The sequence below is a fragment of the Mus musculus genome, chromosome 17, assembly GCF_000001635.26.
Source record: "Mus musculus strain C57BL/6J chromosome 17, GRCm38.p6 C57BL/6J".
Taxonomy (NCBI): domain Eukaryota; kingdom Metazoa; phylum Chordata; class Mammalia; order Rodentia; family Muridae; genus Mus; species Mus musculus.
In genome coordinates, this window is record NC_000083.6 from 48,314,133 (window position 1) to 48,342,032 (window position 27,900).

Here is a 27,900-nt window from a genome sequence, read left to right on the forward strand (position 1 = left end):
ACAGGGAGGAAAGGGGGGTGATAACCAGCTCTTAGTACAAGGCCATTTGACCTGTTAGGGAGATTGTGAAGGGCTCACTTTCTCACGGGATGGTCTCCAACAGGTAGAAACACTGAAAACAGAGGAGTGCTGAAGTAACCTATTTCCTCAGCTCCTGCAGCCTGCATGGCTTCTCTTTTTTCAAACCCCAGCCCAGTCTCCTTGCTCTTCTTGCCTTTCTTTCTTGAGATCTAGCAGAGCCAGAAGCAATGTAGACTTAGGTTTGGGAGGGGCATAACCAGCTAGGGTACCAGACAGGCCAGCGATGCTGCCTGCCTCGCAACAGTCTCATGAGCTAAAGGCTGTAGGGACTGACCACCCCTCACAGGGCTGGTTGTCTTACATGCAAGGAGCAGGTGAAATAACCCTGCGGCCACAGTTGTGCACTCTCCCATAGAGTTTACACAGTGGCTGCAGAAGGCTTGCCTTGCTCTGTTCACTGGGAAGGATGCTGCAGGTCTGCCCTCAGCATCCTCGGACTTCCTGCTTCATGTTGGGAGTGGTGAGGAGTCACCTAGCTAGCCCTTCAGCTGCAGAATGTCAACCTGCCAAGGCCCAACTCACCCCTAGACACCTTGTCTTGCCACTGGCTGATTGATTCTGGTATCTAAAGGCTTGGCATCCCTTTGCCAACTTGATTAAAGACTTTCCCACTTCTCAGGCCTCCTCCCAGGGTGACCTGCACTTCCCCAGTGCCTGCACAACGCTCATTCCTCTGTCCCGTTCTTCCGCAGAGCCTTTCACAAGTCCTGTGCCCATCGGCTTCAGCCCTTGCTCCCTGGCATCCTACCTGAAACCCTGCATTTCCATTTAAAGGTTCCCCACTATTACAGGTTTTTACATTTTATTTTTATTTATTTGTTTATTTGAGACAGGGCCTCTGTTGTGCTCACCTTGTCCGGCAAGGAAAAACACAACACGGTCGGATTCCTCTCAACAGCTTTATTGCAGGAACGCCTCAATGCTAAGGGAACCCCGGGAACCCAGGGAGGACTGCTTATATACACCCCAGCACTGGGGAGGGCTATGTGTCCTCCTGGGATTGGTCAGTCTGCCGGCACTTTAATTTGCATGCACCCGCTTGGGAGGGGTTGGCGCCAGATTCGGGCTAGCGCCTGCGCAGTAGTGTTGTTTATGGTGAGGGTGTACCGGAGACCGGCGCCATCTTTTAGGGTTAGGCCGGCTGCCTACAGGCCTCATGTAGCCCTGATTGAACTTGCTACGTAGCCAAGGATAAACATGACCTCTCCATCCTCCTGCCTCTGCCTCCTAAGTTCTAGGATGATAGTCAGGCACCATCATGCCTGGTTTTCTCCTTACTTATCTGATAACTGGGAACAGCCTGTAGCTATTGATATTTCATAGTGCATGCACTGACATGCATATTTATTTACTTTAAGTTTTTTTTTTTCTGTGTGGAATCGAGCACACTGCTGTTGGGAATTGAGTCTCACATTTTAGCCTGTGGGTCATGGTTCTCAGTCTGGGTAGCACGTGTCCTTACCTGCTGAAGCATCTCACTGTCCTGTGACAACTATTTTTAAAATGTTTAATGAATACATCAAATTCTTAGCAGTGAATGTGGCATGTTGGGAAACTGGGTGTGTGGGGTAACATAGGGCCTGGGGCTCCCCTTTCCCTTCCCCCATTCTGAAGTCTTCCTTCATGCCCAGCTTTCCCATCCCCCACCCTGACCAGGCTCCTGCCCACTCCCTTGCTCCTCCATTCCTGAGAATAAATGCCCATCTCCTTTCCTCTCATGGCCTCTGCTCCACATGTGACAGGTGGGCTGGTAGGAGGGTCTAACCTGAGGGCAAGCAGGGCTTAGAGTTCTAGCCAGGTCTCCAAAGGGCCTCTGACTCTGTCACCTGCCTTCTGTGGGTGCATCTTGGGTGGAGAACAGAGACTTTAAGCTAAAGAGGAAGTGGCGGAACTGGCCGGGGAGGAGAAATGAGAATTCTCTTACTTCACTTTCCTCCTGGGTGTTCTCAGCTCTCCTCAGGCCTGGCCTTGTGAGGCAGGAGATCAGAGTCTCTGAGAGCTTTCATCTAGTTCAGAGCAGGGCTGTAGCTGGAGGATCCACAGGACTGCACAGGCCTTGCCCAGCTTCTCTCTCATCCACAGAGGTCTCTGCCTTCCTTAGCAGCTCCTGCAGAACTGGCTGTGGTGGCTCCTGAATCCTGCCCAGGGTTGCTCTTCTCTCTTCAGAGCGCCCCTCCTTTCTTGCTCAACATCACAGCTCAGGAGGACTCAGTGATGGCCTGGGAGCCCACATACCTGCTCTCCCCAGTGCTGCTGCTGCTCCTGGCCTCAGGTGAGGACAGGGACAAGGACAGAGGGAAAAAACCAGGTTGAAGAGAGGGCAGGGGACAGGAGGTGTGCACAATGGGGCTCTGTGCTTGTGAGGGCAGAGTACATGGGGGGCTGTGGCCAGCCGCTGCCTGCAACAAGTTCTGAGCATAGACACACAGAGGGTCTCTCTCTCCCTGAGAAGGGAACCCATCTCCTCCTGCTGCTGCAGAGGATGGGGGCTCTCTGACATGAAACATTTATTCCCAGGCTCCTGGACACAGAAACCAGAGTTACTTCGAGCACAGGAGGGTGAGACTGTTTCTTTGACATGCTGGTATGATTCGCTCTACCACTCCGATGAGAAGATCTGGTGTAAGCAAATAGACAACTTGTGTTACCTCTTCGTCAGCAAAAGTGCCGAGAAGCCAAGATTCCTCATCCAGCAGTCTTCTCGCTTCAACTTCTTCACTGTCACCATGACTAAGCTCAAGATGAGTGACTCGGGCATCTATCACTGTGGGATCGCTGTAAATACCAGGATAATTTATCTCAGAAGTATTCACCTGGTGGTGTCAAAAGGTGAGCTTCCCCTTCCATGTGGCTCTCGGCCTTCCTGAGTTGCAAGGCTCCAGAGTTGGAGAGGACTCAAGAAACAGCTTCCTCTAGTAGAGACGTTCTCAACCTGTGGGTCAAGAGCCCTACAGGGGTCTCATATCAGATATTTACATTATGATTCATAATAGTTACAAAATTACAGTTACAGAGTAGCAACAAAATACTTTTGTGATTAGGGGTCACCTCAGCATGAGGAACTGTCTTAGTGTCACAGCATTAGGAAGACTGAAAAATCACTGCTCTAGTTGCTGAAAACTGGCGTAGAGAAGAATGGCCCCTCCCCTAAGGCCACCAGCCGCTTAAAGCCAGTGGCCAGCTGAACCCCAAGCTTGCTGGCCTCTGGCTGGTTCTTACTGGTTTCTCTGAACACTTTTGCCTCGTTGCTGCTAACAGAAATCTATTTCTTTGGCTGGATCTCAGAGTTCCCCCATGCATTCACAGCCTTCCATTCCTGAACACCCGTTGCCTGTAATCCCATCAGAAACCCTCTCTCCAGGGGCGGTGGAGAGATCTCATAGCCAGTGGGCAGGGCACTGAGAGATGTGGACTCAGAGGAGACAGGTAGAAAGTGAGGCCGACTTGAGGCTTCGTCGGGGAGGCTGGCAGATGTGAGTTCTCTTCGGGGCTCTGCCCTTGACAAGCGAGAGCTCTTGAGCTCTCAGACAGTGGTCCAGAGTACTGCTGCTGATCTTGAGTCTTCCGTGTATTTCATGCTGAAGACTGCAGTGGCTTGGGACTTTCATCTGCATTCATACATGATGTCCATATGTTCGCAATCCCAGTCCCAGGGCTTTCCTGCTGCAGTAGCACATGCCCCGCACTTTTGCTCAGTGGGTGCCTGGAGGCTGTTTTTCTGAAAGTTTTGGCCCAGGCACATCTCATGCCGTGGAGGCAGTAGGTGCTGACCTTCCTACATCTTCAAACACAGTGGGCACAGGACTGGGGAGACGATCCAGACAATAAAATGCTTGCCACGTGTAGAGATTAATTTTAGTTGCCAAAGTGTCAGAACCTAGAATGATCAGGGAGACAAGTCTCTCAGCACCGCTGTGAAAGATTATCTCGGCTTGAGGTGGGAAGACCCATCTTAAAAATGGGTAGCACCATTCCCTAAGCTTGGGGTATGGGATGCAATAAAAAAAAAAAAAAAAAAGAGGATGTGAGCTGAGCGCATCCATTGCTCTCTGCTCCTTGACACTGGATACACCTGCAGCCAGCTGCTTCAAGCTCCCCGTAGCCTTGACTTCCGTCGCCTTGCTGTGATGGGCTGGACTCTGAACTATGTACTCTTTCTCTCAGTGTCGCTCTGGACAGGGTGTCTTATCACAGTGATGCAACAAGTATCCAAGAAACTACACAAGTCTGAGGACCCTAGTTCAATTCCCCAAAGGTACATTAAAGGATAGGTTGGTCACAGAGCTTTGTGCTTGTAACCCCAGCGCTGGAGAGGTGGAGACAGGAGGAACCTTGAGGCTCACTGGCAAGGTCCAGGCTAGTGAGAAACCCAGTCTCAAAAATTAAATAAAATAAAAGTGAAGTGGATTACACCTGAGTCAAGATGGCTAAAAATATCTTTTAACCTCTGCAGGCAGGTGTACACATGCAAACATACAAACAATACAGATACATGTGTATAAAGACACATTTTACAAAAGAACACTGGGGGCTAGTCAGATGGCTCAGTGGTTAAGGGTGCATGCTGCTCTGACAGAGTACCGGTGTTTGGTTCCTAGGATCCTCATCTGGTAGCTCACTAAAGCTGGTAACTCCAGCTCCAGGACATCTAGTCTCCATGGTGACTGCACTCACCTGCACATATCACCCCTGCCACATACACAGAACTGAAAATACTAAAAATCATGAGATGAAAGAACACAGGAAACAGAAGATGTCACTTACAGTAACTCCTGCCCCATTCACAACACAGCATTGGTTTTCTGTGCAGGGAGAGTAGATGGTGCTATTCTGAGTCCTTGTTTGCTGGCCCCAGGGTTCCTTCTCTTCCAGGGCTGGAGGGTGGGGGGTTGGGGAGGTGAGAAGACAGATGCTGAACTCACTGTGGTCTCTTACAGCTTCATCCACAACCACCTGGAGGACAACAACCCTGGCCTCTACCCACAGCCCCGTCACTAACAGGTACTGCAGGCTCCCTGGCCTGTCCCCCATCTTGGGCTTCCTCCCATTCTCCTAACTATAGTTCTCCAAGTAACTGTCACTCTGATAGATACCAACTCTCACAGGATGGACGGAGTCAGATAGTCACTTCTGACCATTTTATATAGGCTCAGTTTTCTCATCTGTGAAATGAAATTACAATGATATTTCCATATTTGTATCTATCTATCTACCTATCTATCTATCTATCTATCTATCTATCTATCTATCTATCTATCTATCTATCCATCCATCCATCCATCCATCCATCCATCCATCCATCTATCTATCTATCTATCTATCTATCTATCTATCTATCTATCTATCTAACTATCTAACCATCCATCCATCTCTCTCTATCATCTATCTATCTATCTATCTATCTATCTATCTATCTATCTATCTATCTATCTATCTATCTTCTACTTATCTTCTATGATGCAGGTTGAACCTGAGACCTCACATTTTCGGGGCAGGAGTTTTGACTCTCAGCTTTCCGCTATTGATTTTGAGACTGAGATCTCATTTAAGTCCACCCAAGCTGGCCTTTAATTCACTCTACCACACAAGCTGACCTTGAACTTTTGGTCCTCCTGCTTCAGCTTCCTGTATCTGGGGTGATGGGCCTGTGCCTCTAGCCTAGGCTCTTGCTATTTGCAGCTGCCTAATTCCTTGTCACAGGAGGCTGTTCTGTACCTCTTAAGATAGTTAGCAGTGTCCTTGGCCTTGAATGGCCAATGGCCAATGGCACAAGTGTCTTTCTGAACACACTTGTGGTCATTAAAAATGCCACCAGACACTACTAGATGTACTTTGAAGGACACAGCTATCCTCTCTTCAGTACCACTGTCTCCTGGAGTACAGTGAGGGTGGACTGGGGTGCGGGTGGCAAGGATCCCCCCATGTGACTACATTGCTGTCTTTACCTCTGCCATTCTTACAGCCCTGTCTTGTCCTTCAGTGTGAGCAGGGCTCTTGCCAGGAAACTGTGTTGAGTCTGGAGAAAGGGCACTAGCTGCTGTTCTTGGTTTCATGGCCTGGAATCTTACCCTACCGGCTGATGGGTTTCCAAGCCCTGGGCCATTGGCCTCTGCCACCTGCTTCTCTCCAAACCCAGCTTCTGAGAAGATGGTGGGCCCTAGGCTCCTGCAGACCACTCCTTGCCTAAATAGATTAAACCGGAAACGAGTTGAGCGGAGATGTCCCTGAGAACACTTCCTTTTTCTCTATGGCCTTGCCATTCAGATACCTTCCCTAGAGGCTGCTCCGAGACAACCAGATGTGGAAGGTCTTGTCTACCTCCAGGTGTTTCTTTAGACCCCAAGTAGGACATATTGAAGTGCACTTAGCTGGCAGAGCTGTGTGTCAGGTCCCCTAGTGCTCCTGGGAGCTGACTGTCTCACAGAGAAGGGCTGAGGTAAAGCTACAGGATGGGAACAGGGGCCCCCCCGTGAAAGAAAGAGGCTGGAGCTAGCAAGTTCAGAGACCCAAGAGGAGCTAAGTGACAGGAACAATGGAAACAGGAAAAGGAACAATGGCTTGTGACATTATCAACATTACCCTATTCTGGAGACTGAAGGACTTAGGAGGCTGCATATGAGAGTGGTCCCTTGCCCTGCTGAGCAGGAGACCTCAGAAGAGGCCGGGTTGGGGGAGAACCTGTGGGGACTGCAAGCCCGGGGAAGGTTTTTTGGCAGGAGGTGTGCTGGGCTCTGAAACTCCTTACCTGGCTAACCCTTGTTCAGAAGCTTTCCAGATAGCCCGATGTGGAAGGCCATCGTTGCTGGGGTGGTCGTGGCTGTTCTGCTACTGCTCACATTCGTCATCCTTGTGATCCTGTACCTGAGGAAAGCTCGAAGAAAGGCCCTGAACGGTGAGCCCGTCCTGCTTGGTTTTGACGACAAGGAAACTGATCTGAAAGGCAAGGTGTCTAAGTGGCTTCCTTGCCCATTACAAGGTGGCAGGCCAGGGGTCAGGGGCTGTGGGTAACATGGGGACGATGACATACCGGCCCTACTCAGCTTTCAGGTCGGCTTACCTAGGGCACCTCAACAACCCATCCATTTGGTTACGACAAGGTGTGCTAGGATTTTGGCTCATATACATTTTTCATCTTAATTTTTTATTCTTTTATTTTGTGAGTATGGAGGTTTGGCTTGCACACATTTCTGGGCACCATGTGTGTGCCTGATGCTTATCAGATCCCCTGGAGCCAGAGTTACAGGAGAGTTGTGAGCCACCTCCTCGTGAGTGCTGAGATAACATGGGTTATCTTGAAGAACAATACACTCTCATAACTACTGATCCATCTCTCCAGTCCCCACTTTTTTCAACTTTACAATTAGCAACTTGTTAATAAGTTTATATAAAGGACTGTCTGGTTAAATGATATTGAAATGCATGTTGCTATCATCTTTAAATTTTGTTTTTCTCAATATGAAGGAAGTGCAGAGAAGTATATAGGTCAGAAAATACAAAGTAGCAAATATGTAAATATGTAAAAATGGCTCAAAGGGCACAGTGTACAACACGAGGAGCGTGGGTAAGATTAGTAGGTCAATAGGTCATACCCTATATTTTTGCCAAGTAGGTAGCTTGTAACTGCTCTTGCCAGATAGTTCTATGGACAACAAGACTAAATGTGTGAGCGGATCAGAATACTCCTGGAGCTTGTGAACATCATTCTTTTTAAGCTCAAAAAAAAAAAAATCCTTAGAAAGGAGAAAATTTGAACACACGTTTGCATTCCGTGTTCATCTCGGAGTATGTGTGAGTGTGTGTCCAGGAGCGAGGGTGGGAGGTATGTTCACAGGAAATGCCACACTTTACACTGAGGGCTCTGGACACAAGAAACCTGAAATCCAACCTCTTACTACCTATAACCACACTGGTGAACAGATTATAGTTAAATCTGATGTTTAAATCTGGAATCTACAGGGAGTGCCCGGAAACTGATCAGGGAGGTGAGCGGGAATGTACAGATTAATCACGGGCAGCCAGGCTATCTGGCTTCTTAGAGTCCCTGGACACTACTCAGTGCTGGGTACTTGGAGGCTCCCTAGGCAGAACCTATCCTTCGGCCAGGCGCTGGCCTCTCTTCCAGCCTGTGGTTGCCATGGGAAGTGGGTAAGTTGGTACATGGGAGGTCCTTCCACTAACCTGGCTGGTTTCCTCACAGTTCAGAACCAATGTCACCCTATCTATGAAGACTTTTCAGACCAGAAGGAGGAGACCACTGTAAGTAAAAATGACTCTTCCCCCAGGACTTAGGGAACCCTGGCTTTCTGGTGTACATCTGTGCTTGTGAACTTTGACCTGCACTGCACTCGGTTTCTCTTTACTCAAGTGGTGAGATGCACTCATGACTGCTCATGTACTCATGACCCGCTTCTGTGCTTCCTTTTTATGCATTTCTTCTCCTTGTGTTTCCCAAACCCGAGAGAGAGAGAGAGAGAGAGAGAGAGAGAGAGAGAGAGAGAGAGAGAGAGGACGCAGACAGAGACAGAGAGAGATCAGAGAAAGAGAGAGAGAGATTGGTAGAGCTGTTGGCTATCACCTCAATGGGAAACAGCTTTTCCTGTGTCTTAGGTGCCCAGTCAGACTACAGAGCAGCTGCCATTGGTCCAATCAGTGCTGGAAAACGCTTGATGAGCCATGGTTCTCTAAGTCCTCCTGAGAACTAGGTGGCTTGGGTAATTCTATCTCACCTACAGGTGTGAGATCCACAGAATTAGGAGGCTCCAAGGTCATCCAACCCAGCTGTCTGTATAACACTAGAATCACCATGAAATGCGTACCCAGCAAGTCCCTGTCTAACTCAGCCCTAGTCAAGTTTAAACGTGCATATGGTTCCCTTAAAGAACTCGCTAAAACAATTCTTGAAGAGTAATAGAAGCAGCAAAATTGGAGCAGCAAAACACCTGGACTCTCAACACACAGCCTCATTCCATGTCCACCTCAGAGTGCGTGTGAGTGTGTATCCAGGAGCGAGTGTGGGAGGGTGTGTTCACAGGAAATGCTGGTAACCCCAAGCCTTATGAGGCTGAGTCATGGTGCACTCCAATTTCAAGCCAGCCTGGGCAACATAAGGAGACCCCAGTCTCAAAAACACAAGGCCAGGGCTGTAGCTCAGTGGGAGTCTTTGCCTTGTGTAAGTACAAGCAAGACCCTGCATTCCATCCTATCATTGAAAAATATGCAAATCAGTGGTTCCTTAGTCCCCGCCCACAGGGCCTTTGTTTTCAGGGACCTAGAGCAAGGCTTGACTGCAGTTTAAAACTGGAACCTAGGAGGGAGGCCAGTGCTTCTCAGCTCAGTGACAGGGAGGCAACGTTCCCAGCCATCTTCCCAGAGGCTCTACCAGCCCAACGTCACATCCCATCTCTTTTTAAAGAAAATATTTATTTATTTTGTCTGTCTGAGTGTTTTGCCCACATGTATGTATGAACACCAAGTGTCTGCAGTGTAGAAACGGGAGTCAACCCTCCTGGAACTAGAGTTAACAGACACTCCCATATGGGTGCCGGGAACTAAACCCAGGTCCTCTGGAAGAGTAGCCACTGTGTTCAGCCACCCAGCAATCTCTTCAGCCCATGTTCAACATCATAAACTCTGTCTGTGTCCCTCCACCCAGTCCTGGCTCCACACAGGCCACTAACCACTCGAGCTATTCTTTCAACAAACATTTTTTTCTTTGATTTTCAGAGCTTCAATCAGCAGACCCACTCCAGTGAGGACACTGGGACCATCTGCTATGCCTCTCTCATCCACCTAAACCGTGTAAACCCTCAGGACTCCATCTACAGCAACACCCAGCCCTACCCGAAGCCCTCTCCTGACCCACTTCTGACTGTGGAATATGCCAGCATCTCTAGAAACAGACTCGGCTCTTCCAAGCCAGATTACCCAAGAGGTGAAGACCAGCAACTGAGGGCTGAGCTCCCAGGGCAGTGAGCATGTAGGTACAACGCTACTGTCCCTGTGGAGGGGCAACTTCCTACACAGAGTTAAGATGGCCTCAGATGACAGAGGACACACTTTCTTCAAGGAAGGTGACTGAAAGTGCCATCCAGAAGGACTCTGGAGCCCTGTTCTCACCCTTCTGGAGGCCTAGGACCAATGCTGCTAACACATTCTGTGTGGAAGAGAGATGGGTCGGCGCCTCTGAGTGACCTTAACCTCCCTTCCTTGTGTGACCACCACTTCCTTCCCCCCTGGTTCATGAAATCGAAGCCGGTTGCACAAGTTCCTCAGGAACTTTAGGCAGAACTATGACATTCTGCCCAACCCCCAATCCCTCCCACACCAGCCTGACCCTTGTTTCTAAAACCATCCTGCTCAGGGAACTCTGGTGACCTTGCTAGGATGAATACTAAGATGTAGGCGGTGATCTTCTGAGGTATTTCCAACCATGTCAAAAGTGGGAACTTCCTTACCATAGCCAGCCACACATCTCTGTCAGAACACCTGGGCTCCCCGGCCTTCTAGAGGACTAGCATTCACTCTGCAAACTGTGTCTACCTGTACCACCTAAGACCACACGCTCCTTCCAGGGTCCTAGCACTGAAGATGCTGTTCCTGGACGCGGACTGCTCACCCCTATGAGGCAGACCCTTGGGGGGGATGGGGTCCCTATGAGGCAGACCCCCGGGGAGCAGGGAGATGCAGCTACAGAGAAGGAAGGGATGCTGTGAGTGTGGCCCTGTTCCTGAGCACTCTGCCTCACCCTGCCTGCCCATGCCCTCCTCCTATGATGCAGATTTGCCTGGGGGAGACAGGATGCTTACCACCTCCAGCCTCACACCCAACTCCATCTCGCTCCTGGGTTATTGGTCTCTGCTCCTGATTTCAGTTGACCTGTGGTCCTTCGTGCCTCCTAACTGCAGCCGTGCTCTTGGGCCATGCTTCAGTCAACACCGTCTCCTGGAAGCCTGCTTTCTATTGTACATTCCTTGAATTGCTCTTCTTGGCTATGGCTCATCCTGAAGGTTGGGCTTCTCATGAGCTGTCAAAACCCAAAAGGGTTTTTCAGACTGGAGCTCCTGGTGCTGACTAAGCAGTATTCGCTGGGTCAGTATCAATAGATACTTAGGACTCCCAGGACCTACACTCAAGCTTGAGGACAAGAGAGATTGATTGTAGGATGTAGTTGGGAATACTTATAATGTGTCCCTTTGCCTCTATATGGATGAAGAGCCTAAACGCTCCTATTTACATGCATTCCTCCATTTTACAGATGGAGATATACTGAGGCACGGGGAGACTTGGTCTCACAGGTAATAAACGGTAAATTGCCGATGATGTTGATTTTTGCCACTGCACTTCTGGTTCCTGCTCCCTCACGGATCTCTTTGTGTATGTGCTGGGGGAGACATCTGAAGGGACAGTGGAAATCAAGGCTTAGATATAGGGATACACTAGGGGAGTGGGACCCGAGCGACAGAGGCCTCAGGATGCAACAGAGGACAACAGTGCAGCTTACACTGCTGAGACGTTGGAGGCGAGACTGAGCCGGTTCTAGACATCCGCTACCACTGAAGGCTCCGAGGCCTCTCCAGAGCGTCTTCTCACCTCTTCTTAGCTCAGGCCTCTGCAGCAAGCCAGCACCCTGTGCCAGGGGTGTCTGAGGAGAAAAGAGGCGTCTCATTTCCTGTTGCTGTGATAAAATACCATGAGAAAAAAGAACTTACATCAGCAAAGGGTGAGTTGAACTTACAGTCAGAGGGTACATTCCACAACAGTTGGGAAGTCCTGGCAGCAGGAGCCGGAGGCAGCTCGCCATGTTACATCTCAGTCAGTAAGCAGGCAGTGGTGATGGCTGGTGCTCAACTTCCTCTCTCCTTGTTTGTGTGTGTCTGTGTGTGTGTGTGTGTGTGTGTGTGTGTGTGTGTGTGTGTCTAGGTGGCACATGCATACAGGTTCCCCCCTCTTGGAGTCCAGGACCCAAACCTAGGTTACGGTTTGCCTACCTTCAGGGTGAGTCTTCCCACTTCCATTAACCTAAGCTAGATTGTCGCTCACAGGCCTGGACAGGGGCTTGCCACCTTGGTGATTCTAGACCTTGTATTGGCCATCCCAGAGGAGAGACACTTCTTAACCTTTTGAGCTCCCAGAGGTTCCAACATGTGTTTGTGTGTGAGCTGTTCCTGAGGGTCGGTCTTCATTCTCCCTGCCTCTTGCTCAGGGAACCCCAGGTGATAGCTAACCTCTCCTTTATGCCTCAGGGGCATCTCAGGTCACCTCAGTGAGATATTCCTTTGTGTAATTCCATGGCAATAACAACAAAAGAAAAACAACACCAAAGGCTGGAGTGGCAATGTGTGCCTTTCATCCCAGCACTTGAGAGGAAAGATCACAGTGAGTTCAAGCCCGGCTCTGCTTTACCCAGGTCAACCAGGGCTGCATAGCTAGACCTTGTCTCAAAACATCAGAGGTTCTTAACAAAACCATAGCTAAAGATGACTTGGGAGAACAGGCTATGGAGAGATGAGATGGCCTTACCCTGCCAGAAGCCAAAACTCACTCCCAAACTGTTCACGTTTACCGCTGTATTTGGAATGGAAAACTGGCTGAGGCTACCGAGCTAAGAACAGACTGAGGCACTTAGAGCTGTGTGGGAGGTGTGGGCTTTGACTGAGCAGACATTCCCAGTCAGGGGAAAGGCTGACGCAGCCACTCTCCCATATTGGGGAAAAAATAAAATAAAATTAGATTCCTGCCTTATGTTTTACACAGAAATACATTCCAGATGGAGCAGGAGCTAAATATAAAGAGATGAACAATAAAACTTTTGGAAAAAAAAATAAGCATTTATATGAGCTGGGCATAGTGACACATACCTTTAATGCCAGCACCTAGGAGGCAGATGCAGGTGGACCTCTGTGAGTTTAAGGCCAGCCTGATCTACATAGAGATCCAGGATAGCCAGGGCTACATAGTGAGAACCAGTCAAGATAGATAGATAGGCTGAGCAGTGGTGGCGCATGCCTTTAATCCCAGCACTTGGGAGGCAGAGGCAGGTGGATTTCTGAGTTCAAGGACAGCCTGGTCTACAGAGTGAGTTGCAGGACAGCCAAGACTATACAGAGAAACCCTGTCTTGTAAACCAAAAACCAAAAACCAAAAACGAAAAACCAAAAACGAAAAACCAAAAACCAAAAACCAAAAACCAAAAACCAAAAACCACCAAAACAAGAAGGAGAAGGAGAAGGAGAAGGAGAAGGAGAAGGAGAAGGAGAAGGAGAAGGAGAAGGAGAAGGAGAAGGAGAAGGAGAAGGAGAAGGAGAAGGAGAAGGAGAAGGAGAAGGAGAAGGAGAAGAAGAAGAAGAAGAAGAAGAAGAAGAAGAAGAAGAAGAAGAAGAAGAAGAAGAAAAAAAGAAGAAGATAGATAGATAGATAGATAGATAGATAGATAGATAGATAGATGATTTTCTTTTAAAGTTTATATGATTTCAGGGTAGAAGATTTCTTACAAGCTAGCAAAGGCATAAACCATACGTGGTTTTTTACAAAGTCACATATTTGACTGGATTCAAATTGAAAACTTTGGCACGGAAGGAGATGCTGAAACAGCTACAGGATGAGCAGCATAAACAAAGACAGGCCCCACAGTGCACATCGCTGGGAGGAGACCACTAGCCCAAGCTAAACAGACATGGCTTCCAAATTCATAGAGAGGGGCTGAGGTGGCTTATAGAGGGCAGGCCTGACCACCCAAGTTTAGTCCAGAGATCAATAACAAGGTGGATGGAGAGAACCAAGTCCACAGTTAGCCTCTCCCCTCGCATTCATCGCACCCCCACCCCACCCCTCTTCACTGATAGGCTATTTCTCTGCCAGTGAAATGAGATAATGCAAGCCAGATTACAATATATTAAAGGCAGGTTTAGTGAGAACTTGCTCTCAGGCAAGTTCACTGACCCCAAGGGCCGAGGCCACTAAAGTCACCATGGTGGGGGATTGGGGGTGGGGGAGAGACAGGGAGAGAAGGAAAAGAGAGCTGGAGAAGCCCAGAATGCCTGGATTATTCAGGGAAGAGCCTCTGAGGGAAGGTGGGCCCAGCCACTGAGCGGGGAAGTTCAGGGCTAGGTATGCCAGGTAGGGACTGAGGGATCTTGGAAGAGCCTGGAGGCCAAGTCTGCTTTGATATACAAAATATGCATCTCAGTCCCTCGTCCCAGGTTTGAGACCAAACATTCACTAACAATCTGGGGCCAGGCAAGATGTCGCAGCACATAAAGGTACCTGCCACTACTCCTGACTTTGATCCCAGAAACTCACCTCGTGGAAGGATAGAACAGACTCCCCGAGGTCCTCTTCTGACCTCGGCGTGTCCCCTCCATAATAAAATGGTGTACTTGTTCTCATTGAGGAAAAAGGACAAACCGTTTTCAACTTCAATGTCGGGAAGACTAAACCCGCAGAGCCTTCACAAGCCTTCCTGAGACAGTGCACGCTAGAGGGACACCATATTTTTAATTTCACTAGCAATAGCACTCAGAAAGACCTCACATCTCAGCCAGAGAAACACTGATACCCAGCAAGCTCCCTGGAGTCGTTAGATGTAGGGCTGGAGAGGTGGTTCAGTGCCAGGGTACTTGTCTGTTTTGTTAAAAGTGCTGGGTATAATATATATTTATAAACACAGAGAGATACCAGATTCATAAAGGTATACATAAATGATGCACACTGTCTCTTTCTCTGTCTTGTCCTAGTCTCCGTTCTCTTCCCCTTCCTTCCCATCTGTTTTCTCTGACTCTCTTCCCTTCTTCTCTTCTTTCTGACTCTGTGGGTCTGAGGAACCCAACCCAAGGCCATGCACACATTAATTAGAAAGGAGTTCAATCACTAAGCTGTATCCTGAGCCCTGCCTTCACATCTTTGAATTGTGAAGAGTCCTAATAATCATGATTGGAAAATCATGTAGTTCTCCCAAATAGGGAGGTGCAAATGGTCTTTCCTGCAAAACCACTGTAGAGTCTGTGTGGGTGTCAAGTTTCTATGTCAATATTTATAAGACAGAGAAAACAACATTTAAATGTGGACATGGAATGAAAAAAAACACCTCAAATACAGTGTGTGAAGTCAAATATACAAACCTTGGTGTGAAGGACAATCAGTGTGAAAGGTCACTTCACCCTGTGTGTGGCTTTTTCATCACCTGGATTGGAGCCATCTTTCTCCTCCTCTGCACTCCTTGTTTTCAAGTACACACATCTCAGCCAGTAACCCTGATGCCCACCAAGCTGCCTGGAGCCCTCAGATGGGGCACACGTAAAGTGCACACTCTCTGTGGGCTTCACTACATCCTCTGTATGCTTAACTAAGACACTCTGATGGACCAGCCCGATTCCAGCTGAACATTAAGAGCCATCTTGTTACAAGGTCAAAATAATTTCATTTCTGTCTTCTGTAAAACTTGGATTTAACCAGGTCTTGACCCATCTTCTGGAATTTGACATGTTCCACACCCTGTACCCTGACCTCCACCCTGATAAGGTGTTCTGCCAAATAATTTTGAGGTTTTCAGCTAAGTTCCTATGTAACCAAAATTTCTGGAAATCCTCCAACCCTTGAAAACCCTCTAGTCTTTCTAGTATTTTGGGGAGGGAGGGCTAGGGGGTGTAAAAGGCTCCTACTTTTTCCTATGTTCAATGCTATTTCCTCAAACCCTACTTTAGGGAGCTAACTTTATCTAATAGAAAATAAAGCTTGCTTAACTTGCCCAAAGAATTTGAGTATTGTGTTTTAGTCTTGTTTGGGGGATTAGCAATTGGGAGCCTCAACAAGACCCCAACCCAAATTCTGAGGCTGGACCTTCACTCTGGGCTGTAGATGGCAATGTTGCCTCCAGAGGCAGTGTGCATCTTGCAGATGTTCCAAGGAGCTGAAGCATGCTTTCAATTTGGTGGCACTCAGAGGCAGAGGCAGGCAGATCCCTGAGTTCAAGGCTAGCCTGTTTTACAGAGTGAATTCCAGGACAGCTAGGGCTACACAGAGAAACCCTGTCTCAGGGAGAGAGGGGAGAAGGGGGTGGGGAGGAAGGGAGAGGGAGAGGGGGAAGGAGGAGGAGAGGAGGAGGAGGGAGGAGGAGGGAGGTGACGAGGGGGAGGGAGGGGGAGAGGGGGAGGGGAAGGGAGGGGGAAGGAGGGGGAGGGGTGGGGGAGGGGGAGAGAGCAAATGAATGAGATCCCAGGCCACCTCCTGACATGGTGCCTCTCATCTCTTTGATCAGATTTTGGTGCCACCCTGACAGCAGGGACCAGCTTCTCTAGTTGAGTCTTCTGATTAAAATATAATTTAGAAGGACCAGCAGAGGTTTAATATCATGAGATAGGATCTGGACAGGGTTTTAGACAGATGAAGATGGCAAAAATCTTTATTATTCTAAATAAAAGATTTAAGAAAGACCTAAAGACTTAGGCCACAGCCATAGGCACAAAGATACATGGTGAAACACACAAATCCAACTGAAGTCTGTCACTGTGCCTAGCAAGATTCTCCCTCCACCCGCTGCGTTACTTCCTTGTTATTCTTGTTATTATTTTTATGGGGAAAAAAGAGGGGGACTTTTTCCAGAAGACTTTGCTGGAATGTTACATGAAATGATTTCTAGGTAGCCTCAGATATCAACAAACATGTGTGCAGTTTTCATCAGGAAAAGAGCCAATGGCTATCTGAGAAAGTCCTCCTAGAAGCAGGCTCCTAAGCTACGGAACCTGATGAACACGGCTAAATGAGGCTCTGAAGCCAACCAGAAGGAAGATGGCATATAACAGACCAAACCGAAAGCAGCAGAGAGGACAAATGACGATTTAAACGTTTCTTCTTAAATGTCCTCACATTCATTGCATCTGCATTTCTCAAACCAGAGATGCTGTGTCATTTGAAATAAGCAAAAGGTCTTCTAGTAAGTTTGCCAATCCTAGTTTACACTTTACATAGAGAAGTAAGCCTAAAAGAATCCCATTAAATTCTGCTCTCTCGGGAAGCTCTAGCACAAAGACAGCATCTTAAAGCCTGTCTTGCCTCGAAACGAAGACGCTGACTTTGGTGACAGACACCAACTTGTTGCTGGGTCTGCAGGACTATAAGAGAGGATGAAAGCCCAGATAATCCCTGTGTGGAGTGCTGGTGTGCTGGCTATAGGTAGCAAGCTATGCATCGCTAAAGACTGGCTCTTACTGCTGGATGTAGCTGAAGTATCAATGGCTACTGCATTTCCAGTTAAATTCTACTGGGCCTACAGCACACCCAGTGTAGACCATGCACTACAAGTTTGGTGTTTCTACGGGATACTGTTGAAACGAAAATGCTAATCAATTTAGGATTAAGTTTGAGTCCTAATCTTATAAAAAAAATCATGAACTTGCTATACAAAAGAAAATTAACACATTAAGTTTGGTAGTCAGTCACATTATAAACGACAAACTTCTTCAATTTGTAGAGAACTGTAGTCATGCAGGATGCATGACTTACTTATAGGAATAAGCCTTATCTAGACTTCCAGGTATGTTTTCAGGGTTAAGCCTAAAGCAAATAACTAAAAACAAGTAAAGTTTATTTAAAATCTGGTATACTTAGTAGACTGCACTCAAAACCTCTCAGAGATCTGCTGAATACAACATTTAAAATGTTTAATGGGCAAAGCTTCATATAATAGATAGAAATGCCAGATCCTAGCCACAATCCTAAGGTCTCTAAAGAAGATAGTTGGGGACATACAGGTAACAGTAAGTCTCTGTCATTTTATTGATATAGAGGCCGTTAGGATTATACTCCCCACTATAGTTTATCCTTCTTAATTTCTAGTAATTTTAGATCTTCTTAGATCTCTGATGCTGTTGGCAGCTAAGTGTTCTTCACGGAACAACAGCTGCCTGGTGTCTGCATTTCTAGAATATAAGAATCTAGCCTTTCTAGAGCCATTGGGTCTCCTGATGAGAAAGGCAAATTCAACAGAGAGGTTGGCCTGACTAACAGGCTTCACGGAAAAGGATAGACAGGTTTCCGATGAAACTCTTTACCATTCCTCTATTTAAAGGACCTTGCAGTAACCAACCACCTGTGTACCCTGGGAAATGGTTGGAATAAAAACGGTTTTAAATTTATGTAAATTCTGAGGGTCTAAGAAAACTCTTCTAAAGTAATGCAAGTTACATAAAGTTCTGAGGATAGGAAAACTTAAATGAATTATGAAGTTCTAACAATGATTTAAGATACAAATGTGTTACTCTCTGCTGTGGTCACACTACGGTTTCAAAGGCTCAGAGTTTTAGCATTGATCAATGGAGTTCTGATAATGTGGCAAAGCACTGACCACTGTTATCAGTCACAAGCTCAAGACTTTAATTACCTTGGATTGTCTTCTAAATATAGATTTGAAGGTATTTCTCATCATTTAAGAAAACATTTCTGTCCTATCTATATCCAGTCCTCTGGGCATAGAAAAAATGTTCACACTTTTTAACCCCAAACGAAAACTTTTGTTATGACTCAAAGCCACAAGTCTACCACAGACAACCTGTTAGCTGCTCTTTCTACAATGTGGATTTCAGTATGAATTGCAAACAATGGTAATGCTAATGTTACTAAAACTTTTATCTTTTTTTAGTTAAAGATTCATATATGCTTCAGGGAATCCCCAACTTGCTTCCACCGGTCACAGAGCAATTGGAGACCAGATAAATATTTCTGCCTGATGCCTATGCCAAAAGGAAAATCTCCAAATGTAAGATCCAAGTTCCTTAACTTTCTTTTCTATCCCTAGTCTATATCTGTGCCTGTGGAGTTCCGCTCAGCTGATAAACAGCATCCAGAAATCAGCTATGAACTACCAACTGACCCAAGGGTGAGCTACATCTTAGCCCTACAAAACTGGAAAGCACTTCACTTGCTGATAAGGAATGTGAGCCATTCCATCTGATGTGATTGTTCCCTGTTGTCTTTGGCTGGGACAGTGAGCCTGATGCTTCGGATGAAAACCTCTTTGCCCTACCCCCTTTCTGGGCTTTGCCTAATGAGTCAGCCTTCCTGGGCCCTGATGATGGCGTTCTAACTTCAGCAGGAAGTAGTTAAGAGAATGCATTGCCCCTTATCCTCAACGGAGGCTAGAATGTCAGATCTAAAGGCAACTTCTTCGCAAGGGGAACAAAATGACTATATGTATTGGCATACCGGGCTCTCTCATTGTTAAAAAAAAAAAAAAAAAAAAAAAAAAAAGGTACCTGTTGAAACCAAATAGAGCAAGGTCTATCAACAGCTAGATTCATTAGCTAAAATAGTTCTACAATATGTTAAGGTACTTGGCCTACTCTATACAAAGAGCAAAGAAGAGGACTTTAAGAAAAATGTATTCTTTCTATGCTAACCTCTTGCGCGCTTCCGACTCACCAGCAAGAACTACGCTGCAACAGGATCCTGCTGCACACGTTTATTGGGAGAGCTTGATTGCAGAGGCAAAGAGACCCCGAGCCCAGAACTGGTGCTGCTTATATAGGCATAGGAGAGGCGTGTCTCACATCCAGATTGGTTATGCACTAAGCCTCATTTGCATGTTCCTCATCTGATTGGTTATTCTCTCTCAGTACCTCACCGAACATCATTAACATACCTCATTTGCGTGTCTCACATCTGATTGGTTATACTCTCAAAACCTCATTATCATGCCTGGGTCAGGCAGTGTCTTGGCAAAAAACTTTACTGCATATGTACACATTGGTTGTTTGCCCAAACTTATGCGTGGTGTCCAGCAGTAGCCTGCGCCACCCTGCAACGACACATGTGGCTTCCCACACTAACCAATCAGACCAAATTAGAGACCCTAGCTATGATACAAATTTTGTCTCTTGCCAAATAGAAAATGCTAGTATAGAGAGTTGGCCTGGTGCTGCTAACATACTCAAATGCTAAACACCAGTCCCCAAGATCTGGGTGCCATCTCAATGAGCAAATTCTCTCGTACACCAAATAATGTTGTATAAACTTTGCTCGCCAATCTTCTCTGAGTGGTTAAATAAAAATGGCCACAGCCGATTACTAGGGAGAATGAAGGTAGGTGGTGATTTCCTTAACAGGCTGGAGGCTGCAGGCAAGGACCATGAGAGAGAAGAGGGAGGAGAAAAAGGAAGAGAGGAGGAGGCTGCTGTAAATGGAGATGAGCCATGAGAAGAGCATCCTGAGGACCAGCTGATGGAGCAGGAAGGCAGCCCAGGGAGACTCAAACAGCAAGTAACTTGGGGAGCGCAGCTGGGAATTAACCAGTCAAGTGTATAAAAATAGATTAGGGATAAGCACCTAGTCATTGTGTTAAGCTGATTAAATACATTGATAGTACTCACTCTCAATTATTGGGGGTCTGGCTGTGTCATGTTAAGAATAGAGCTAATTAATAACCATTTTCAACAAAAGCTAAGACACTTGCTGTCTGCTGGCATTATTAGCCATACAACAGACATAAATGGCCGTTCCCTATTAAGAATTTGAAAGGGACACATAAGACCCAAGAGGATGATGGGCCATTCTGACTCCACTTTAAGATTAAAAGCCATCTTATTATAAAGTCACTCCTATTTTCTGTAAAACCTGGATTTAACCAGGTCTTAACCCATCTTCTGGAATTTGACATGTTCCGCACCCTGTACCCTGACCTCCATCCTGATAAGATGTTCTACCAAATAATTTTTAGATGTTCAGCCAAGTTTCTACTAAAATTCCTCTGGAAATCTTCCCAACCCTTAGACCTCTTCTAGTCTTGCAGGTTTTGGGGGGCTATAGAAGCCCTACTTTTTCATATGTTCAATACTATTTCCACAAACCCCACTTTAGGGAGATGGCCCTGACAGAAAATCAAGCTTGCTGAATTTGACCAAAGACTCTGGGTAATCTTGTTTGGTGGGATTAACAACTCACATTCGTTTTTAAACACAGTTACTGCAATAGTTGGTGCAAGAGTCCATGTGGGGGTTATACTTGGAGTGGGAGGGGGCTCTGAGGAGAAGACCTGATCTGTCACCACCCAATGGAGGACAGAGGTGAAGCCACAGGGAGGTGCAGAGGCTCGGGGCTGTTATGAAGCAAGAGGCAGAGGAGTGATGTCCGTTTCTTTGGGACATGGATGCTGAGGAGAAGGACTTGAGAAACACAGCAGTGGTGTTCTGGTTAGCGGTCCATTACAGTGATAAACACCATGACCAAGAGTCCTTTGGGGAAGAAGGGATTTATTTGGCTTTCACGTCCTCATCAAGAGCCATTAACGATGGAAGTCAGGGAAGGAACCTGAAGGCAGGAACTGAAACAGAAACTATGGAGGAATCCTGGTTACCACCCACTCTGCTCCCCAACGGATAGAAGGAGACCACCTACCCAGGTACCACCCTCAATGAGCTGTGGCCTCCCCATATCAATCATGAATCGGGAAAATGCCCCACTGTGTTGCCGACAGGCCAATCCTATGGTAACATTATCCCAATTAATTTTCCTCTTCCCAGATGGTCTTAGAGCTTCTGTCAAGTTAACAAACCGCTAACCAGCACAGGGATGTAACCTCTGATGAGAAGTCTGGTGGCCAGTCTTGGAAAGACACTAAATCTTGAAGGAGCTGGGAAAGATTCTGCCCCCAAAGAGAGATCAGTGTGAGGGTGGTTTGGTGACCCTAAGCAAGTAGCCTGAGAAGTTCTGGTCCTTTGGTTGAGTTAATGAGAGGAGAGAATTTGAAAGAGGCAGAAGCTCCCACAGACATGGGAGTCACATTGTTGTTGAGCTGTAGGTGAGCTAGCTGTGGTAACACACCACCCGGACACGAGCTTGCTTCTCATCCCAGCTCCAGTGTCAGTTACCAAGGAGGCTCTGCTCCACACAGACATCCAGGCACCCACGTTCTTTCCCACAAGGGTGTCTGTCACCTTGAGAAACTAGAGCATCTGGGGGGACCGTCTCCATCCAGGTGAAGAAAGGGAGAGGACATGGGGGATTGAATCAGAGGTCTGTGGGCCAGGTCTGCAGCCAGTAAACTTCATTTCTTGTAAAACACAGTATATAGCCAGCTCTGGTTGCACAAGAATTTAAAAGATGTAGGCTACCCGGGCGGTAGTGACACACGCCTTTAATCCCAGCACTTGGGAGGCAGAGGCAGGCGGATTTCTGAGTTCGAGGCCAGCTTGGTCTACAGAGTGAGTTCCAGGACAGTCAAGGCTACACAGAGAAACCCTGTCTCGAAAAACCAAAAAAAAAAAAAAAAAAAAAAAAAAAAAAAGATGTAGGCTAGCCTTTTTTCTTCTTCTTCTTCTTCTTTTTTTAGGACATTAAACAAGCTGAGTGTGGGGGACCACGCCTGTAATCCCAGCACTCTGGAGGCAGAAGCAAGAGGGTCTCTGTGAGTTCTAGGACAGCCTGGGCTACACGGAAAGACTGTGTTAAACAAACACAAAAGAAACCCAAAGAGAGGTTTTATCCTAAGTATTGACAGCACTCATGTGTGCTGGGGGTGTTGGCTTCTTCGTAAGTGTTCTCATAACTTGAGTTATAATTTCTACACACGGGTCTTCAAATTTTAATTTTTCTTAGTTGCTGCTTTAAAATCTCCCCTTAAAAAGACTTAAATTGAATCTTTAATTGAGTCTCAATTTCCAGCAACCAATTTAAGAATGATTCTTGCTTGCTTTTCAAATTCAGAAGCAAATGATAATTTTAGGGTAGATGTTCCATAACTTTAAAAATAGCTTTAGGAACATTTGGGGGTTAACAGAGGTCAGTCTGGCCTTGGCTCTGGCTTTATCTCTTGCCACTAAGAGGGCTGTGACCCAGCATAGACAGGACAACGTAGGGAAACAGCGCCACCGTGCGGAGAGTCTACTGAGGCTGGCCGTGAAACCTGGTTCTGGTCTTTATGTTCAGTAAAGCAGAGATTCTCTAATAACCCTTTTCTGTGAAGGCATTAATGCCTCCATCAGGACAGAAAGAGCCTTTAGGCGGCAGAGCATCCTTGTCTTCCAGCTCTGCCACCTCCAAGGACCCCTACATGTTCATCCATTGAGAAGCTCTCTGAACTCTGTCTCATCACAGAAGCTTCACCATCACCAGGACACAATGACATCATTGGCCATGGTTGACTACTTATCTTCAGCCCCTATCCTTCCCTGAAATTTGAAAGTAGACCTGAAATTCTCAGCCCTCTTAGCCTGGTTCTCCCCCGGCAACTAGCCCCCATCTTGACGCTAGCTCAGAGCCCACCAAGGGGCTCCTACCACTTAGGAAATGTAGGTGTTCCTGTCAGCTGTTCCCCATTCAGACAACTACAGCTATCTCAGGAGATCAAAGTCAGGAATCCAGAGTGAAAAACCCCAAATGGAACAAAGTACTCACATCTACAAGGACATTAGGGATTCTGTCTCAAGAACCTGATCTAGAGACCAAATACGAATTTTTATTACATCATAGCGTCACAAAAACACTCACAAAAGAGAGGCAGAGAGGGGGAGAATATGCAGGAGAAAGATTAAGAAGCAGGGGAGGGAGAGGAGGGGGAGAGAGAGAAGGGAGAGAGGGGGAGAATATGCAGGGCAAGAGTAAAAAGCAGAGGAAAGGGAGGACGGGAAGGGAGAATGAGGAAGAAGGCGGGCAGGAGGCAAAGAAACACATGAACTGAGTACCAACTTTGCATAGTCGTTTGTCTGCTTCCTCGGGTGTAATATGCCCTAAGAATAAAGCAGCGCTTAAAGTGATAACAGCGTCAGAGAGCACAGTGTTGGCAGGGGCATTGCTGCCACTATCCTGTGACTTTTGTACCACCTATGTGACACAAAGCAAATGAGTTGTTATTTGAGCCTCTAACACTACTGTTTGGAGGTAAGGTTCTCTGGGTGGGAGAAAGACAAAGACACATGATGAAGGTGGTAACTCCATCTGAATTTCCATAGAACTCCATAGAATTTTTTTCTATGAATTACTTTATTATTATGGGGGGGTCACAGTTGACATAATCTGGACATAGAGAGAGATCAGGTGACAGCTTTGTGGCATTGGTTCTTTCTATCTACCTTTATGGGGGTTCTAAGGATTAAACTCAAGTTCTCAGGCTTGGGCATCAAGAGCCTTCACCCCTGCTGAATCATCTCAAGGGTCCTCATCTTAGTTTTCTATTGAAAGTGTCTAACAAACAATTAGTCAATGTAATCCTGTAATCCCAGTAGTAGGGATGTGGAAGGCAGAAGGATCAGGAGATCACAGTTATCCTAAGATATAATTCAAGTTTAAGGTTAGCCTGGTCTATATAAGGTGCCATCTTGAAAAAATAAAGGATTGAAGAGTTCTTGCCTCTACCCACTAAAAAAAGCCCAGAATTAGTGACTAGCCCAGTAGCAACGAGGCCCCATAGTATCCAGATTGTGGTCATCATAGTTTCATTTCTGTCGCTGTGATAAAAGGTACTAACAAAAGCAGCTTTAGGAGGGAAAACAACAACAACAACAACAACAAACCATTTATTCAGCCTACAATTCCAGGTTACAGTCTGCTGTCACAGAGAAGCGAAGGTAGGAACCTGAAGCAGCTAGTCACATTCAGGGTCAAAGGCACAGAGAGAATAAATAAATGCATGCTTCTTGTGTTCAGCCACCTCTCTTCACTCATCTAGTCCAGGATCCCCTACCTAGGGAATGGTGCCACCCATGGTGGGCTGGGTCTTCCTACATCAGTTAACACAGTGAAGATCATAACTCATACACTCTTCTACTGGCATGCCCACAACCGACCTGATCTAGACAACCCCTGACTGAGACTGTCTTCTCAGGTGATCCTTGGCTGTACTAAATTAATGATTGTTGCAGGATATTTGATCACACTGAGAACTCTGAGATTGTGTTAACTGAAAACAAACAAACAAACAAACCTGTTTTTAATTGTAGCATGGCTCAGCCTTTAATCACACCTTTAATCCCTCTGGCTAGAATACAGACATGTCTTTAGTATACACTTTTAATCCCAAACAGTAAAGGTAAAATTAGTTTGTAGTTGGAAGCACCCATGTTGCAAGTGATGTCTAATTGAGTGGCAGAGAAAGTGAAAAGTCAGAGAAAGATTCAACAGAATAGAATCTGCCCAATTCTCCCAAGAAGAGAGAGGAACGGGAAGCTACTTGAGGGGCAATGTAGAGAGAGAGCAAAGGCAGTTTTATTGGGAGAGTTTTATAAAGACAGGTTGCAGAGAGAACAAGCTTGACACAGATGAAGACAGAACGAGACAGAGAATGAGAAGGAGCCAGAAGGTTAGGACATATTGCTAGAGTTAGTTCAAGGCCAAGCAGAGCAAAAAGCCAGAGGCCAAGAGAGAAGTCAGAGTGAATCAGTCAACTTGGAGTGGAGTTTGAACCAGAACGGCTAGCTGAGTTGAGCAGCCAGCCAGAGTTCAGAAAGAGCTAGAAAGGATGCACTTATTTAGCAGTAAGTCTCAGAGGCTGAAAACCTTCTAGGCCTAGATAAGATTGTATAGAGATTTGAAGCTTCCAGGACTAGGCCTAGGTTAGCAGACAGAGGTAGTAAGCCTCCAAGAAGACAATCACACCAGAAGAATAAAATATACTTTTACAGATGATCACATACACTGCAGTGTTCTTGAAATACATTTTAAAAAAATTTTTGGGTCAGGTTCTCCCTACATATCCCAGGCTGTCCTTCAAAGCAATCTTCTTGCCTTGACTTTACAACTGTTGGGATCACAGGCCTCTGCAATGACAAATGATAATGCTAACTGTCAACTTGACCGACTCTAGGATTGCCTGAGAGATGAGCCTTGGAACCTGGCTGACGGAGAATATCCTAATTACATTTACAGGACCATCCCGAAAACAGGCAAAGGGAGTTGAGCACCAGAAAACATGGATTGTCTTTCTCTGCTCCTTGACTATGGTTGTGATGATGTAATGCTCAAGCCTCGGATGTCATGGCTTCCCACCATGATGCACTGTAAGCTGGGATGGCAAGCCAAATGCATCATCTCATTTTAAAGCCACTTTCGTCTGAGTATTTTATCACAGCCATGGGAGAAGAAACAAAGACACAGGCCTGGCATTAAAATACTCATTTTCACTAAAAATAGCAACAGCGTTGCCTGAAATGGACTGAGCCAAGTCTAAATAAGAAGTGAAGAAGCCAGGCCTGAGACATCTTGTCATGCCATGTGGCTAGGAAGATGGTGGGCTTAAATCAACTGGAAGGACTCAGTAACTAGCCAGGGGTCAAAGACTGAGTGATTCCCATGGCAACAAAAACAACAACTACAGTGCCTGGAGAGGTGGTGCCTTTGATCCCAGCACTTGAGAGACAGGCAGGCAGATCTGTTTGAGTTTGCTGTCAGCAAATTTATGCATCTTAAAGTTAAGCTGTTTCAAATGTAAATGTATCAAATGTATCAATCTATTTAATGTATCAAGTCTATTTAAGTACATCGAATCTTAAATGCATCAAATCTATTTACCTCGTTTCTTTATACCTAAAACATTACTGGTAACCAGAGTTGCCAATAAAACAGTACACTTGTGTAAAAACCAAACACAACCAATCAACAACAAAACAGTTTATAAATGAGAGAATGAAGCACTCCTGCTTTTTATTTTGAGATGGCTGCTCTGTGCCTCATCCTCCCCAGTGGTGAGATCACGGGTGTGCAGTGGTGGGGTCAGAGGTGTGCAGTGCACCATGTGTCCCCAATGGTGGGATCACAGGTGTGCAGCACAGACTGCTCTTCACCTTTTTTTTGTCACTTAAAAATTACTTATTATTAAAATTACTTAACTATTAATACACACATTGATGTGTATGTGTGTGATGTGTGGGCATACATGTGATGTCAGAGGGCAACTCTGTGTCTCCTTGCTCCCTTGGGTGGGCCCCAAGGAATGAACTTGGGTCATCTGGTTTGAACAGCAGCTGCCTTAACCACTGAGCCATCTCACCCACCCCTCATCTCCTGCTTTTCTGAGCAAGTGTGTCTCACAGAAGTGTTGGGTGACCTGTGAAGAAGGGACATTCACCTCTCTTGTGGATTTGGTCTAACACTTTCATTACGTTATTTGGGTTCCCAAAATTGCACAAGAATCTGAATGTAAGATGCTGAGAGCCCCTGCCCCCAGTTGGTTCTGATTTGAAAATAAAGTTACCAGCGGCCAATGGCTGGGCAGGGAAACAGAGGCAGGACTTTAGGAATCAGAGGCAAGGGGACCAAGGAGAAAGGAGAATCACCATGCTGGGAAAGGAATAAGATCCAGGCTTGAGAGCTGCAGAAGAGAGAGCACACCAATCATGTAAGAGCCTAGGGAAAATGGCCCCAGGACTCCCTCCACCCACTCCCCCGTTTGGTCTAGGGTAACAAAGATGGACTATAGATTTTAGGAAGTAATAACTTAGGAGTATTGGAGGGGAGGCATTAGCAACGTGGAAGTCTGGGAGTAGCTCAGTCATTGAACTGTTTAAGGCATATTAAATAGAAGGCTGTGTGTGTGTGTGTGTGTGTGTGTGTGTGTGTGTGTGTGTCTTTCATTCAGGAATCCAGAGCACTGGGGCCGGTAGCGAGGAACTCATTTGAGTAGCTTTAGTCAACTACAGCAACACACCTTCACAGCCCCTAATGAATTAAGCAAAAACTGCTACTGTCACACACACACACACACACAAAAAAAAAACCAACAAAAAAAAAAAACCTGCCCCTTGGCTGAGGCCCCTGGGACCCTAGCACCATTTATGACTATTTACAAAGCTTCTCCTCACAGCTAAGTCAACTTAAGGAAATGTAGAGGCCAGAGGAGAAAAG

General features: G+C 46.4%; 1 protein-coding gene across 5 annotated transcripts; it reads left to right on the forward strand.

Moving 5' to 3' along the window:
- Window positions 1-1,146: 1,146 nt before the first annotated feature.
- Window positions 1,147-12,379, forward strand: B430306N03Rik (RIKEN cDNA B430306N03 gene). 5 transcript variants are annotated; one of them, XM_030249843.1, is made up of 7 exons: window positions 1,150-2,353; window positions 2,599-2,640; window positions 2,741-2,910; window positions 5,019-5,082; window positions 6,846-7,021; window positions 8,279-8,337; window positions 9,805-11,420. In XM_030249843.1, the coding sequence occupies exons 3-7, from the start codon at window positions 2,808-2,810 to the stop codon at window positions 10,051-10,053; spliced, it is 651 nt and encodes a 216-aa protein (XP_030105703.1). In that variant the 5' UTR covers window positions 1,150-2,353; window positions 2,599-2,640; window positions 2,741-2,807; the 3' UTR covers window positions 10,054-11,420. The 5 variants fall into 5 exon arrangements, with proteins under 5 accessions (XP_006524458.1, XP_030105703.1, XP_006524457.1 ...); XM_006524395.4 differs by having other exon boundaries at window positions 1,147-2,353; window positions 2,599-2,910; window positions 6,849-7,021; XM_006524394.4 differs by having other exon boundaries at window positions 1,151-2,353; window positions 2,599-2,910.
- The last annotated feature ends 15,521 nt before the right edge of the window (window positions 12,380-27,900 follow it).